General features: G+C 42.0%; 1 protein-coding gene across 1 annotated transcript in view; it reads left to right on the forward strand.

Moving 5' to 3' along the window:
- Window positions 1-2,582: 2,582 nt before the first annotated feature.
- The window catches only part of LOC115154560 (glycine receptor subunit alpha-4-like), a 39,078-nt gene continuing 27,525 nt past the window's right edge, over window positions 2,583-14,135 (forward strand). The window contains exons 1-8 of the mRNA XM_029700889.1: window positions 2,583-2,692; window positions 3,441-3,568; window positions 4,475-4,542; window positions 4,636-4,859; window positions 5,070-5,152; window positions 5,352-5,489; window positions 5,953-6,167; window positions 6,863-7,021. Of these exons, the coding sequence (XP_029556749.1) occupies window positions 2,634-2,692; window positions 3,441-3,568; window positions 4,475-4,542; window positions 4,636-4,859; window positions 5,070-5,152; window positions 5,352-5,489; window positions 5,953-6,167; window positions 6,863-7,021 (1,074 nt within the window). The 5' untranslated portion in view covers window positions 2,583-2,633. The remainder of the gene's footprint in view (window positions 2,693-3,440; window positions 3,569-4,474; window positions 4,543-4,635; window positions 4,860-5,069; window positions 5,153-5,351; window positions 5,490-5,952; window positions 6,168-6,862; window positions 7,022-14,135) is intronic.

Below are 14,135 nucleotides of genomic sequence, written 5' to 3' on the forward strand. Positions count from 1 at the left end.
CTGCACTGCTCCTACAGACTGTTCCTGGCTTGGTAAAAGTGCCATGGCTCTCCTTGGAGTGGCTGGGAAAAGGCAGTCCTGCTCAGAGAGTACCTGACCTGTGCAGGTTATAGCATACAGAACCGCTCACTGGAAAAGTAGGTCTGCAGTATGCTCTGCAGAATACGTTTTGCTCTTAAGAAGGCTGCCACCACTATGGAACTGGAAATGGTTTTACATGCAGAAAACTTACTGCGTGATTGTAATGATTTTTCCCCATCCGCTGACACTTTGGCTCTTAAACACCTTCTTGTGGGAAGGTGGGAAAGGTCTTACAGATGTGAGGGAAAGGTCTTACGACAACATGTGCAGCTAACATCCCTGTTGCTAAGGTAGGCATAATTACTATTTTTAAAAACTGTGTGAAATGTATTGCTGCCTTATGTTTGACTTTTACTATAAATCTGAGTTACATTTATATTTTAGTAATTTAGCAGACGCTCTTATCCAGAGAGACTTACAATTAATGCATTCATCTTATGATACTGTAGCTAGGTGAGACAACTACCGTAATTTACGGACTATTAAGCGCACCTGAATATAAGCCGCACCCACTGAATTAAAAAAATATATATTATTTTGAACATAAATAAGCCGCACATGTCTATAAGCCGCAGGTGCCTACCGGTACATTGAAACAAATTAACTTTACACAGGCTTTAACGAAACACGGCTTGTAACAAGAAATTTAACATTTGCAGTAAGCTTTGTCGTCTTTTTGCACTGAGTCAATTCCTCACGCTGCCGTTTCCTAAGTCTTATCATCGACTCATTAAGACCAAGCTCCCGTGCAGCAGCTCTATTTCCTTTTCCAACAGCCAGATCAATCGCCTTCAACTTGAAAGCTGCATCATATGCATTTCTCTGTGTCTTTGCCATGATGAGGGTGACAAAATGACTACCGTAATCAGAATGATGGGAAGTTTGAGAGCGCTCAATTTAATCTAAACAGTAAACAAAAAAGTTGTTTGACCTTAACCCATTCGGCAATTTCATTGGTCTAATGAAAGCTTCATGCCGCCAAAAAAACTGAGCACGTCACAGAATGTTTTTTTTCTTCTTTTTTTAATTGAAAGCGGGAAAAATCCATATATTAGCCGCGTCATTGTTTAAGCCGCGAGGTTCAAAGCTGGGAAAAAAGTTGCGGCTTATAGTCCGGAATTTTACACATCACAATTATATCATGTACATTTTCCCTCAAAGTATTTATCAGCAAAGTTTGTACTGGTGGTAAAAGGGAAGTGCCTTTATTTTTAATAAAACATTTTTTGGGGGGGGGGGGTTACTCCATACGTGTTGTAATTTATTTAGGTGTTCAAAGATACTGAAGTAATTAACCCGTGAACAGAAAATTTAACCCACCGAGGGAGAGTTTAATTAACTAGTTGAGACAACTAACATTTCTCATAAGAAATATGCAAAATATCTTCTCCTTTTGCCCTTTTTTATTTTACTCCTTGAAAGTACTTTCCTTTAACTTTCTACCCTTTAGTATTGCATTTGTGTAACGGTTGTCGTGGGGAATAGAGGACCAAAACGCAGCAGGAATGTGGATGCTCATCTTGTTATTTATTTTTAAATAAAGAGAACACCAAAATAACACACAAACAACAAAACAGTCTTGTCATGCTCACACAGGCAAAACAAGAAACAATCTCCCACAACACTACACCAAACAATTACCCATATATAGGACTCTCAATCAGAGGCAACGAGAAAGCACCTGCCTCCAAATGAGAGTCCAACCCCCCATTAACCTACACATAGAAATACCACAAACCAGAAAGAACATAGAAATACAAAACATAGAACATAGACCAAAACCCAGAAATAATAAATCAAACACCCTACTACATAAATCACCACCCCGAACCACATAAACAAAATACCCTCTGCCACGTCCTGACCAAACTACAATAACAAATAACCCTTATACTGGTCAGGACGTGACAATTTGACTGCATTGAGTGCCCCTCTTCTCATGCTAGACTTCAAAATCAAAATCATTTTTACCAATGAATATTTATTTAATAAATAATTATAGAAATTAATTACTATTTTAATAATGGAAGTATCTATAAATATATATTTGGGGAATGTATGTCCACGTTCTCTGTTATGAATGTGTTTTTATTTGTGGGGGGGGAAAATGATTTATTCCCCATAAAATGCAAAATAAGAGTGTGGATCCAAACTGTGCTCAAAGTCTAAAGCATCATAAGATAAAATCTCAAGGTATTTTGGGCCCAAAAGTGCACTGAAAAGAGAGTCTAAAATGCTGCTGTCTCTTTAAGTATTCCTGACGTAATTCCTGCAGCATGCATGTGGCAATGAAAAAGAGATAAAGCTTGTGGTCTTCCACACAAACACTCATATAGCAAAACTTCCCCAGACCTTGAGTTATAGACAAGCATCGTCTTGGATGTTACACCTGCAGAGAGCGGGAGGCTCAGAGGGCTCCATAAGGATTTGTCTGGGTAGCGGAGCAATACCATGGTTCTCTACATAGGTTCACAGACTCTTCACTGAGTTATATGCCTCTGAATACTTAATAAAATTGTCCTTTATTTTATGTGTATTGCTGTAAGCAGAGAATGCTTTCACTAGTCCCATGGATGGTATGGGTCTCCTCTATCTGCTTTCTACAAGGCAGGTAAGACACATCTAATGATTGTCTTGCCTTTGGGCTTACTAAGCCTTTAGGTACTTATTATTGTTTTATTATAGCCTATGCCTCTGCCTGTTTTGAGTAAAATTGGGGAGGAGACTAAGAAAAATTAAATATGTTGTTTCAGTGTACATTTATAATGTGTAATCAAATGAAGAAATATAGATCAGCTACTTTTGAAGTGAGAGAAGTTGTTCAACCATAGGGAATGTACAATGTTTTGCCAATTATATGAAAATCAGGCTAATTACCTACAGAGAAATATAGTTATTTGAAAGAGTCATGTTATTTAAATGTGCCTAAGGAACATATGTAGCATATATATTTTATTGAGGTGATGAGCTAAACATGTTTTACATTGCATTTTGTAAAAGGAATGACCAATAACTAGGATTTGTAAACCGCTGAGAGACGGAAAGAGACAATTTGGAATGTTGGGAAAGACACAGTGGAGATAGGATTTTGTCCATTGGATGAGACATACAACAGTCTACATAAAGGGGCAAGCTACATGACCTGCGCATTTCTAATTTCAATATAATATATAACTGATCACTCCCACTGAAGTACCATCCTTTTAATTGTAATTAAAAGGATGGTACTGTAACTCCTCACCTTCACCTGTATGAATCAAATTTCCTTTATCATGGCCATCATCTGAAGCAGTGCCCATCACTTCCAGATAATAGCACTCCCGCTTTTCCTCTCACGGTTTCCTCCTCCCCTTTGGCAGGCCTGGGTCCTGTAAGGAGATGAAGCTACCTATCAGGGTAGGGAAGGCCCCTTCCCCATCTGACTTTCTGGATAAACTTATGGGAAGGACATCTGGGTATGACGCCCGCATTAGACCCAACTTCAAAGGTATATTGCAATACATAGTACAGTAGATTACACAGTACAGTAATTAATACACATTACAGTTTAGTACACCCTAAACAGGTGGGTATAGTACAGTAGTTTTACAGAATAAATCTAAGACACAATGTGACATAAATCAGAAAGATTTCCACTTTCTATTTATTGTGGTACTTGAACCCAGAATAACTCAGTGTTTGTTTTTGGTTAGAAGTGTCATTTTGAATGCATGTTCACCCACAGGCCTAGTTTATTTTGTTTCTTCACAGCCAGCGAAGCCAGCAGATTCCCTCTGACATACTTCCTCTTCATTTCTCAGGGGTCACATCTCGTCATATATATTTCATGCTTGCTCCACATCACTGAAATATGCCAGTACATGCCTTGCAGGGTAACTCCCTGCTGATGTCTATAAATACACTAATGTAACTCAAGTAGAATTAATAAATTATACCCTCTTAGGAAATTATATTAGGAAGAATGAAGGATGTCAGTAGTTGAGAGATGCAATATACTAATGAGAGTGTATTGGAAATGACAACACCATTTTATTCTTGTCTGTTTGTGATAACTCAATCTAATACAAGACAACTTGCCACATTATGAATGTAAGAGAGCTGTTACTCCATTATGCAATGGTAGACAATACAATCCTCATGTCATTGCAATTTAGATACTGTGGACCTGAAAATGTTTTCTGATCAGTTTGTGTTGGCCACAGACGCTGCATCTTTTCAGTGAGATAATAAACATGTATGAATGAACATGTATAAGTAATACATTTTACTGTACATCTGAAGCTACGAACACTGCCCGTTTCAGAAAGCAGCATAAAGTGAAACATGGAATTTATATTTATATTACAGATATATTACATATGAATGGATGAGTTTCTCATGGACGATTTTTCAGGTCCTCCTGTGAATGTCACCATTAACCTCTTCATCAACAGCTTTGGATCCATCACAGAAACCACAATGGTGAGGGTCTTTTCACTATCGTCATCCACCTTTCATCTAAACAGTGGCTGTTCACTCCATTTAATAGTCTCTTTTATACAATAACTACCATAGGATTATCGTCTCAATGTGTTTCTACGTCAACAATGGAACGACCCGCGACTGGCCTATAAGGAGTACCCTGATGACTCTCTGGACCTGGATCCTTCCATGTTGGACTCCATCTGGAAACCTGACCTGTTCTTTGCCAATGAAAAGGGGGCAAACTTTCATGAAGTCACCACAGACAACAAACTGCTGAGGATATTCCAAGATGGGAATGTCCTCTACAGTATCAGGTGACCGGTGTCTCTAAAACAGTAGTCTCCTCATAATGATAGATAATAGTAAAATGTTATAACGTGATCAGTAACAATAATTAGCAAAAGTTCACATCTTTGACTTTCTACACTCAATTTGAAGCCACAGGTAATGTTAGATTGTACCAAGCTCCCCATACCTGTCTTCGATTCATCTTCTCACTATGTGCTTCTGGTTCTGTGAGGCAGGTTAACTCTGATCCTGTCCTGCCCCATGGATCTGATGAATTTCCCAATGGACATTCAGACGTGCTCTATGCAGCTGGAAAGCTGTGAGTTTTCTTTTCCCTCTTTTTATCTATTCTTTGCACTTGGCTAGTTTTACTCCCTGATGCCTCTTTTTCCCCATTCTCTACACTTGACTACACAGGCTTTTGCTGTTGACAACTTTATAAATAAACTCCCTCTGTCACTGGCTATACCATGAATAAAAGAAACCCATGTTCTCCCTTCTTCTCCTCTGTGCTCTAGTTGGCTACACCATGAATGACCTGTGTTTCCAGTGGCTGGACATTGGTCCTGTCCAGGTGGCTGATGACCTGATGCTTCCTCAGTTTGTGTTGAAAGAGGAGAAAGACTTGGGCTACTGCACCAAGCACTATAACACAGGTAGATTCTGGACTCCCAATGGTATGTTATTGCCACACTTTGCTTAAAACCTCTACAGGATCGGTGTCCCCCGCGGGACGGTTGAGCTAATGTAGGCTAATGTGATTAGCATGAGGTTGTAAGTAACAAGAACATTTCCCAGGACATAGACATACATTTTGGCCTTTCACTTGCATTTCAAAGATGGGGGGGGTCTAATGTGTTACATTCTCCTACATTCATTTCACATTTCCACAAATTTCAAAATGTTTGCTTTCAAATGGTATCAAGAATATGCATATCCTTGCTTCAGGTCCTGAGCTACAGGCAGTTAGATTTGGGCATGTCATTTTAGGTAAAACATTTTTTTTTAAAAGGGTCCAATCCTTAAGAGGTTATGACAGGTCGCAGTTGTAAATGAGAACTTGTTTTCAACTGGCCTAAAATAAAAAATGTAATCTCCAACCATCTGGCATGCTGGCAGGTAAATTTGCCTGCATTGAGGTAAAGTTCCACCTGGAGAGACAGATGGGCTACTACCTGATCCAGATGTACATCCCCAGCCTGCTAACCGTTATCCTCTCCTGGGTCTCCTTCTGGATCAATATGGACGCCGCCCCGGCTAGAGTGGGCCTTGGTATCACCACAGTGCTCACCATGACAACCCAAAGCTCTGGGTCCAGGGCATCCCTGCCTAAGGTCAGAGAGAAATGATATTGTATTCTGCTCAGGTGTTCTGTCTGGACAACCAACATATAGTCAATAAACATTTATTTAAAAATATTTTTTAACTCAGAAACTACCAGTTCTATACTTAATACCCAATCATCACACATTATTTATTAAAATTTCTACCCCTTTTTCGTGGTATCCAATTGGTAGTTAGTCTTGTCTCATCGCTGCAACTCCTGTAAAGAGCCGTGCGTCCTCCGAAACACAACCCAACCAAGCCGCACTGCTTCTTGACACAATGCCCACTTAACCCGGAAGCCAGCCGCACCAATGTGTCGGAGGAAACACCGTACACCTGGTGACCATGTCAGCGTGCACTGCACCCGGCCCGCAACAGGAGTCGCTAGTGCGCGATGGAACAAGGACATCCCTGCCGGCCAAACCCTCCCCTAACCCGGATGACACTGGGCCGCCCCATGCGCCGCCCCATGGCTCTCCCGGTCGCGGCCGGCTGTGACAGAGCCTGGACTCGAACCCAGGATCTCTAGTGGCACAGCTAGCACTGCGATGCAATGCCTTAGACCACTGAGCCTCTCGAGAGGCCCCCACATTATTTCAGTGGTGGGAATGTTCCTGTACTAAGAGCACCATCACCGTGTTGTTTACCTGCATGTTAAAGTTGTGATTCTAACCATTATTAATTTATTTTGTGGGTTGTGTAGGTGTCTTATGTGAAGGCCATTGATATCTGGATGGCTGTTTGTCTTCTTTTTGTGTTCGCTGCACTGCTGGAGTATGCAGCAGTAAACTTTGTTTCACGGCAACACAAAGAGTTCTTCAGACTGAGGAAAAGGATCAAAGAACAACAGCGGCAGAAAACTGTGAGTACAATACAATTATGTATATAAACATTGCATTGCTGATGCTATGTATTGGCCATTGAGAGGCTTTGAAGCCACTGGGTAGCCATATTTGCACTCCCCAGTAAAAGCAATCCTCCATAGGAATGAATGGAATTGTGCAGTATTTCAATTAAATGTTTCAAGGACCAAATGTATGTATTTAAGTATTTAAATGTTGTAGAGTGTCAGTAAGATTAGTAATACAAAAAAAGTATGCATTAAGATGTCTGTAATAGAATACATTTGGCAAAAACAAATGTAGACATTAATAAATTCATTTCTATAGCTTCCAAAATATTTTTTTTTTACAACGGTGGGGGGAGTGCCAAGATGGAGGCACGGTGGCTTCAACTCAGTGCCCCCCTATCAGTCATCTAGTGTATAAATCATTGGTACAAGCCCCTGTGCAGCCACCCCCTCAGGCTGCTGTCGCCTGCTATTCCATCTAAGCCCAGTTATGCAGCAGCTACACAGTTCAGCTGGCTGTCGTATCTCATGCTGGGAGATCCACAGATCCACTGGCCTGTGCTAAATTCAAGTCCTTTTCTTTCTTCTTCTGGCTATAAGTGCTCTGCACAACAGCTTAGCTTGCCATTTCCCTTTGCATCTCAAAATAATGAGACAAATATGAAAGTAAACAAGTAACTCAAAAGAGAATGATCTAAAATATTTTTGGTCAGGAATTATTTAACTGAATTGTGGTAGTAGTTTGTGTGTAGCTCCAGAGCTAGCCTGCCCACAATATTATGACAATTCTGGTAACACTTCATTTTAAGTAGTCCTTATCATAGTGTAATAGTTACATTGTAACAAGTATTGTAATTCATTGTAATAATTCATAGTTACAATGTAATAACAACATGTAACTGGTGGTACTTGCAGTCTGTAATTACAGGGGTGTAACAACGAATGCTCGTTACAAATCTTAAAGTTTCCGATAGCATCCAAACGCACCATATTTCAGCCTGCACAAACCATGTTATAAGTGTAAGCCAATTGAAAACCGACCACCTCATTGACATAACTCTGCAATAAAGATCTTAAGTCTGATGCCCAGGCCCAATGGCAAAAACGGGTTCACAAACGGTTCACCTCAATAAAATACTTTAAATTGTTAAATCCTTTAACGGTGCATTTGACAATGGATCAATTACTTTAACCATCAATTAAATATTTTTAGACTCATAAACAAACTATAGTTAAAATTGTGAGATAGTCATTTGTGCTTGACAAATTGTATGCCTATAGACGGGTTAGCTGACAACATCATGAAAACGATGTGCGAGCTTCCATTGGGCAGAAGCCAGCTATTGTGATTCTGGGTGGCCAGATTGCTAGCAAGAATGACAAGAAATGGCCATGTGGTGAATCGTAAGAGGCTGGTTTCATCTTGTTCTTTATAACATGTCTTGTTTTGAGGAGTTTTGACTGATTTCATGTCAATGCTAATATGGCTAAAATTTGCTAGCTAGCTAACCAACAACTGTAACAAAGTATTTGAGAGACAACAAGTGCTCATTGTGCAAATGTATTTATGTTTTTAATAAACATTGGAAATGAAATATAGTTTACATTTCAACAATCTAAGCCAACCTCGTATGTTTTGCCCCATAGTTACCCAGTCTAGTTAAAATTTCTTGCCCAATGACTACTCAAAACACGCCCTGAAAGCTAGCCTAAATGTATTTTTTTCACAGTAAGAGAGAAGTTGCCACATTTAGCCAATAAACCCTTTATCAATAACGTTATTGAGTGAAATAAGAAGGGATATCAACTTAACTTCTAACAACCTAAGAAGGTTTTCCATCAAAATAATCATTCTTGTAAACTAATGTGACTAATAAAGGAATTTGAATATGTTGCAAGAGAAAATATAATGTGCCCTTATTAAACTTCAAAAACCAAATGTTAGGCTATTTTCTAGCAATTGTGCTGTTATTATGTGCCAGATGTTATGACTACAAACCGTTATAAATGGCCTATTTGCGAGATTGACTTGTCATTTCCATAGGCTAGGCCTACTGACTAAAATCTGGTTTATGATTGTACTTCAACTTTGCTATGGTTTGGTTAGCTAGATGCAGGTAGCCTATAACGCCTGATAGGCCTACATCTCATGTCAGATAGCCTACAGTAGCATAGGCAAGATGTAGGTAAGATGAATGATTTAGCAGCTTGCTTAGTTCAAATTGACAGACTAATTTATTCAACATGAATAGCGAGGAGATTGAGGTAAGAAGTGCTTCCGTTGCCCAATAGCCTGCTGGAATGGGGTCATCATTTCAATCACTGAATGAAATATTAATTATATGGATATGAACTGACTAGGCTTATGCTTGTCAACAACAGCCAGTGTTTTCTTTACCTGTAGCCTAATTCGACTGACTGTTACCTTCAATTTAATGCATTCTATTAAAAATGGTATAAAAAATTGCGATAGAACTGTAACCATGATCACAATTAATAACTTTCAATTTAATTTACTAAACATTGGCATTAATAATTGCATAATAACACAAGACTACAACAACAATAAACTGAAGTTATAAAATAGCCTATTTATTAAATCCAGTGGTGTAAAGTACTTAATTAAGTAATAGTACTACTTAAGTAGTTTTTTGCAGAGTATCTGTACTTTACTATTTATATTTTTGACAACTTTTACTTTTACTTTTTTTAGGAATGTAGTGAAGTATGTACTTTTTACTCCATCCATTTTCACTGACACCCAAAAGTACTTGTTACATTTTAAATGCTTAGCAGGACAGGAAAATGGTCAAAATCCTGCACTTATCAATAGAACATCTTTGGTCATCCCTACAGCCTCTGATCTGGCGGACTCACTAAACACACATGCTTCATTTGTAAATTATGTCTGAGTGATGGCAAGAGCCCGTAACTATCCATAAATAAATAAAAACAAGAAAATGGTGCCGTCTGGTTTGCTTAATATAAAGAATTTGAAATTATTTATACTTTTACTTTTGATACTTAAGTATATTTTAGCAATTACATTTACTTTTAATAATTAAGTATATTTAAAACCAAATACTTTTAGATTTTTACTCAGGTAGTATTTTACTGGGTGAATTTCACGGGTACTTTTTCCACCACTGATGAAATCTGTTTGACAGCTCCAGGTATCACGCCCTGATGATTCCTGTGATTGTCTCCACCCCCTCCAGGTGTCGCTTACTGTCCCCAGTGTATTTATCCCTGTTTCCTGTCTCTCTGTGCCAGTTCGTCTTGTATGTTTAGTCAAGTCAACCAGCGTGTTTTTCCTGTACTCCTTTTGCTATTCTCCTTTTTCTAGTCCTCCTGGTTTTGACCCTTGCCTGTTTCTGGACTCTGTACCTGCCTGCCTGACCATTCTGCCTGCCTTGACCACGAGCCTCTCTGCCACTCTGTACCTCCTGGACTCTGATCTGGTTTTGACCTTTTTGCCTGTCCATGACCATTCTCTTGCCTACCCCTTTGGATTAATAAACATTGTAAGACTCCAACCATGTGCCTCCTGTGTCTGCATCTGGGTCTCGCCTTGTGCCCTTATAGTACGAACTGGCCATGAGAGACCCAGCAGACTTGGACCAGCTCCACCACGCTGTCTCCCTGCAGGGAGCCACCATTAAGAGACATGAGGAGTTGATACAGGGCCTTTTGGAAGGGCTTAGGTCCTTGACGGAACGCCACGACCATGGGTTAAAGGCTATTATGGATCAAATCAGGGAGTTAGCTCAGAGGCTACCTGCCACCTCTGAAAAAACCCAATCACCCAGTAATTTTCCCCCTATCTGTGGTGAGTTTGTACAGCCTATCCCAGCTCCCCGAGAAACCCGCTTACCCCCTAGGTCAAAAATAAGCGTGCAATGAGAAAGAATTCCCCGAATATCGCTCCGGAGGAGGTAAGCGGGTTTCTCTGGGAATTCTGCTGAGGTTTTCCTTCTCAATGCATGCTTATTTTTGAGCTACAGCCATCTTCGTTTCCTTCAGACAGACCGAAGATAGTGTATATTATTACGCTAATGTCGGGATGTGTCGGGATGTGTCGGGATGGGCGCTCTCTTGGGCTACGGCAGTTTGGGAGCAACAATCTGCCATTTGTGGTCATCTGGAGGAAATCATGGCAGATGTGAGAAAGGTATTTGAGTCTCCGGTTTCTGGGAGAAAGGCAGCCAGTAAACTGCTTGACTTACGTCAACTCCCGTAGTGTGGCAGACTACGCGGACTGATTTTCGCACGTTGGCCGCCGAGAGTGCCTGGAATCCGCAGTCTCTTTTTGATACTTTTTTGCACTGAGGAGGTGAAGGATGAGCTAGCTGCTCGGGAATCGCCGATGGATCTGGACTCCCTTATCGCCATTACCATTCAAATTGATGGATGCCTAAGGGAACGCAAAAGTGAGAGGAGGTCTGGTCTCGGGCACACTCGTGCACCTGCTTTGGTTCGTTCACCTCCAAGGGAATCTGGAAGTTTCCGAAGGTAGCTCTTCAGAGAGGATTCGAAGCCACCCGAGCTCTCTCGGGAATCTACGACGGGTGAGTTGGATACTCCTGAGCCTATGCAGTTGGGAAGCTAGGTTATCAGTTGGGGAACACTCACAAAGGATGAATAATAACTGTTGTCTGTACTGTGATCGTTCAATTATGGGTTTCTGGTAACCACAGTGAGACAATACAGTTCCTCCTCATTGCATCTCCCCATGTTTTGGGATTTTCCTGGCTTTAAAAGCACAACCCGATGATTGATTGGACCACAAGCTCCATCCTGGGTTGGAGCCCATTTTGCCATTCCCACTGCCTTCAAGCAGCACAGCCTTCCTCAAGTCTTCTTCCTCTGGATGTTAGCAAGACTGTGGATGTCTCTGCTATCCCCACAGAATACCATGACCTCGTCCTTATGATTGTACCATTGATCTTCTCCCAGGCACTACACCACCTCAGGATCGATTGTATTCTCTGTCCGGACCAGAGACCAAAGCTATGGAAGAGTACATAGAGGAGTTTCTGGCCACCATCTGTCTGTCTGCATCTCCTGCCTGCGCAGGGTTTGTCTTTGTGGAGAAGAAGGACAAGACCCTGCATCCGTGCATTGACTCCCGGGGACTTAATGACATTAGTGTCAAGAATGGTTACCCCCTACCTCTCCTCTCCTCGGTGTTTGAACCTCTCCCGGGGGCCACCATATTTTCCAAGTTGGACCTTTGAAATGCCTACCACCTGGTTCGGATACGCGAGGGGGATGAGTGGAAGACAGCCTTCAACACAGCCAGTGGACATTATGAGTACCAGGTCATGTTTTCCAGGCTTTGGTCAATGATTTGCTTCGGGACATGCTAAACCGGTTTGTGTTCGTGTACCTTGACGACATCCTGTTTTTTCCCCCAATCTGCACAAGAACATGTTCTTCATGTCAGACAGGTCCTTCAGCGCCTCCTGGAGAACCAACTGTTCGTGAAAGCCGAGAAGTGTGAGTTCCACCGCTCTGCAATCACCTTTCTGGGATATGCCATTGCGGAGGGCAATGTTCAGATGGATCGTGGAAAGGTGAAAGCAGTGGCGGATTGGCCTCAACCAACGTCCAAATCAAGTCAAAGTTTATTTGTCACGTGCGCCGAATACAACAGGTGTAGACCTTACAGTGAAATGCTTACTTACAGGCTCTAACCAATAGTGCAAAAAAGGTGTTAGGTGAACAATAGGTAAGTAAAGAAATAAAAGAACAGAAAAAAGACAGGCTATATACAGTAGCGAGGCTATATACAGTAGCGAGGCTATATACAGTAGCGAGGCTACATACAAACACCGGTTAGTCAGGCTGATTGAGGTAGTATGTACATGTAGATATGGTTAAAGTGACTATGCATATATGATGAACAGAGAGTAGCAGTGGCGTAAAAGAGGGGTTGGTGGGTGGTGGGACACAATGCAGATAGCCTGGTTAGCCAATGTGCGGGAGCACTGGTTGGTCGGCCCAATTCAGGTAGTATGTACATGAATGTATAGTTATAGTGACTATGCATATGATAAACAGAGAGTAGCAGCAGTGTAAAAAGAGGGGTGGGCGTGGGTTGGGGGCACACAATGCAAATAGTCCGGGTAGCCATTTGATTACCTGTTCAGGAGTCTTATGGCTTGGGTGTAAGGGGGTGCAGTTGCAATGGTTTCTTGGGTTTGCAAACTTCTACCACCGTTTCATTCGGGACTGCAGCACCCTGGCGGCCCCCCTCTCGGCACTCACCTCTCCCAAGGTACTGTTCAAATGGTCTCCAGCTGTCGACAAAGCCTTTGTGGACCTGAAGCATCGGTTCACAACAGCATCCATTCTCATCCATCCGGACCCCTCATGTCAATTTGTGGTGGAAGTGGATGCTTCGGATGTTGGAGTAGGGGCCTTTCTGTCCCATCATCTCAATCCTGCTGAAAGGAACTACGATGTTGGCAACCGAGAACTCCTGGCGGTGAAGATGGCGTTGGAAGAGTGGAGGCACTGGCTGGAAGCAACCATAAAAACCTGGAATATCTCCACACTGTCAAGCGCCTCAACTCCAGGCAGGCCCGGTGGGCCCTCCTGTTCACCAGATTTAACTTCACCATCTCCTACCGCCCAGGGTAAAAGAAAGTGAAGCCTGACACCCTCTCCCAGTTCCTCTGCCACACCCTCGACCTCTGAAACCATTCTCCCTACCTCATTACTTGCTGCCACTGTAGATTGGGTTATTGAGAAGCTGGTCCGTAAGGCGCAATGCTCCCAGCCTGGACATGAAGGGGGCCCGGATAACTGGTTGTTTGTCCCTAATCCAGTCCGGTCCCGGGTCCTGAAATGGGCTCATTCCTCCAGGCTGACTTGTCATCCAGGGTCCTGTCGTACACTAGCCTTCCTCTGACAATGTTTCTGGTGGCCCACAATGGTCCCTGACGTCTCTGCCTTCATCGCCACATGCACAGTGTGTGCTCAGAACAAGACTCCACGGCAAGCTCCTTCTAGCCTCCTTCAGTCACTACCGGTCCCTGGTCTCATATCTCTGGACTTTGTCACTGGGCTCCCTCTGTCTGATGGCAACACTGTCATTCTGACTGTAGTCAATCGGTTCTCC

The sequence above is a fragment of the Salmo trutta genome, chromosome 19 (assembly GCF_901001165.1).
Source record: "Salmo trutta chromosome 19, fSalTru1.1, whole genome shotgun sequence".
NCBI lineage: Eukaryota > Metazoa > Chordata > Actinopteri > Salmoniformes > Salmonidae > Salmo > Salmo trutta.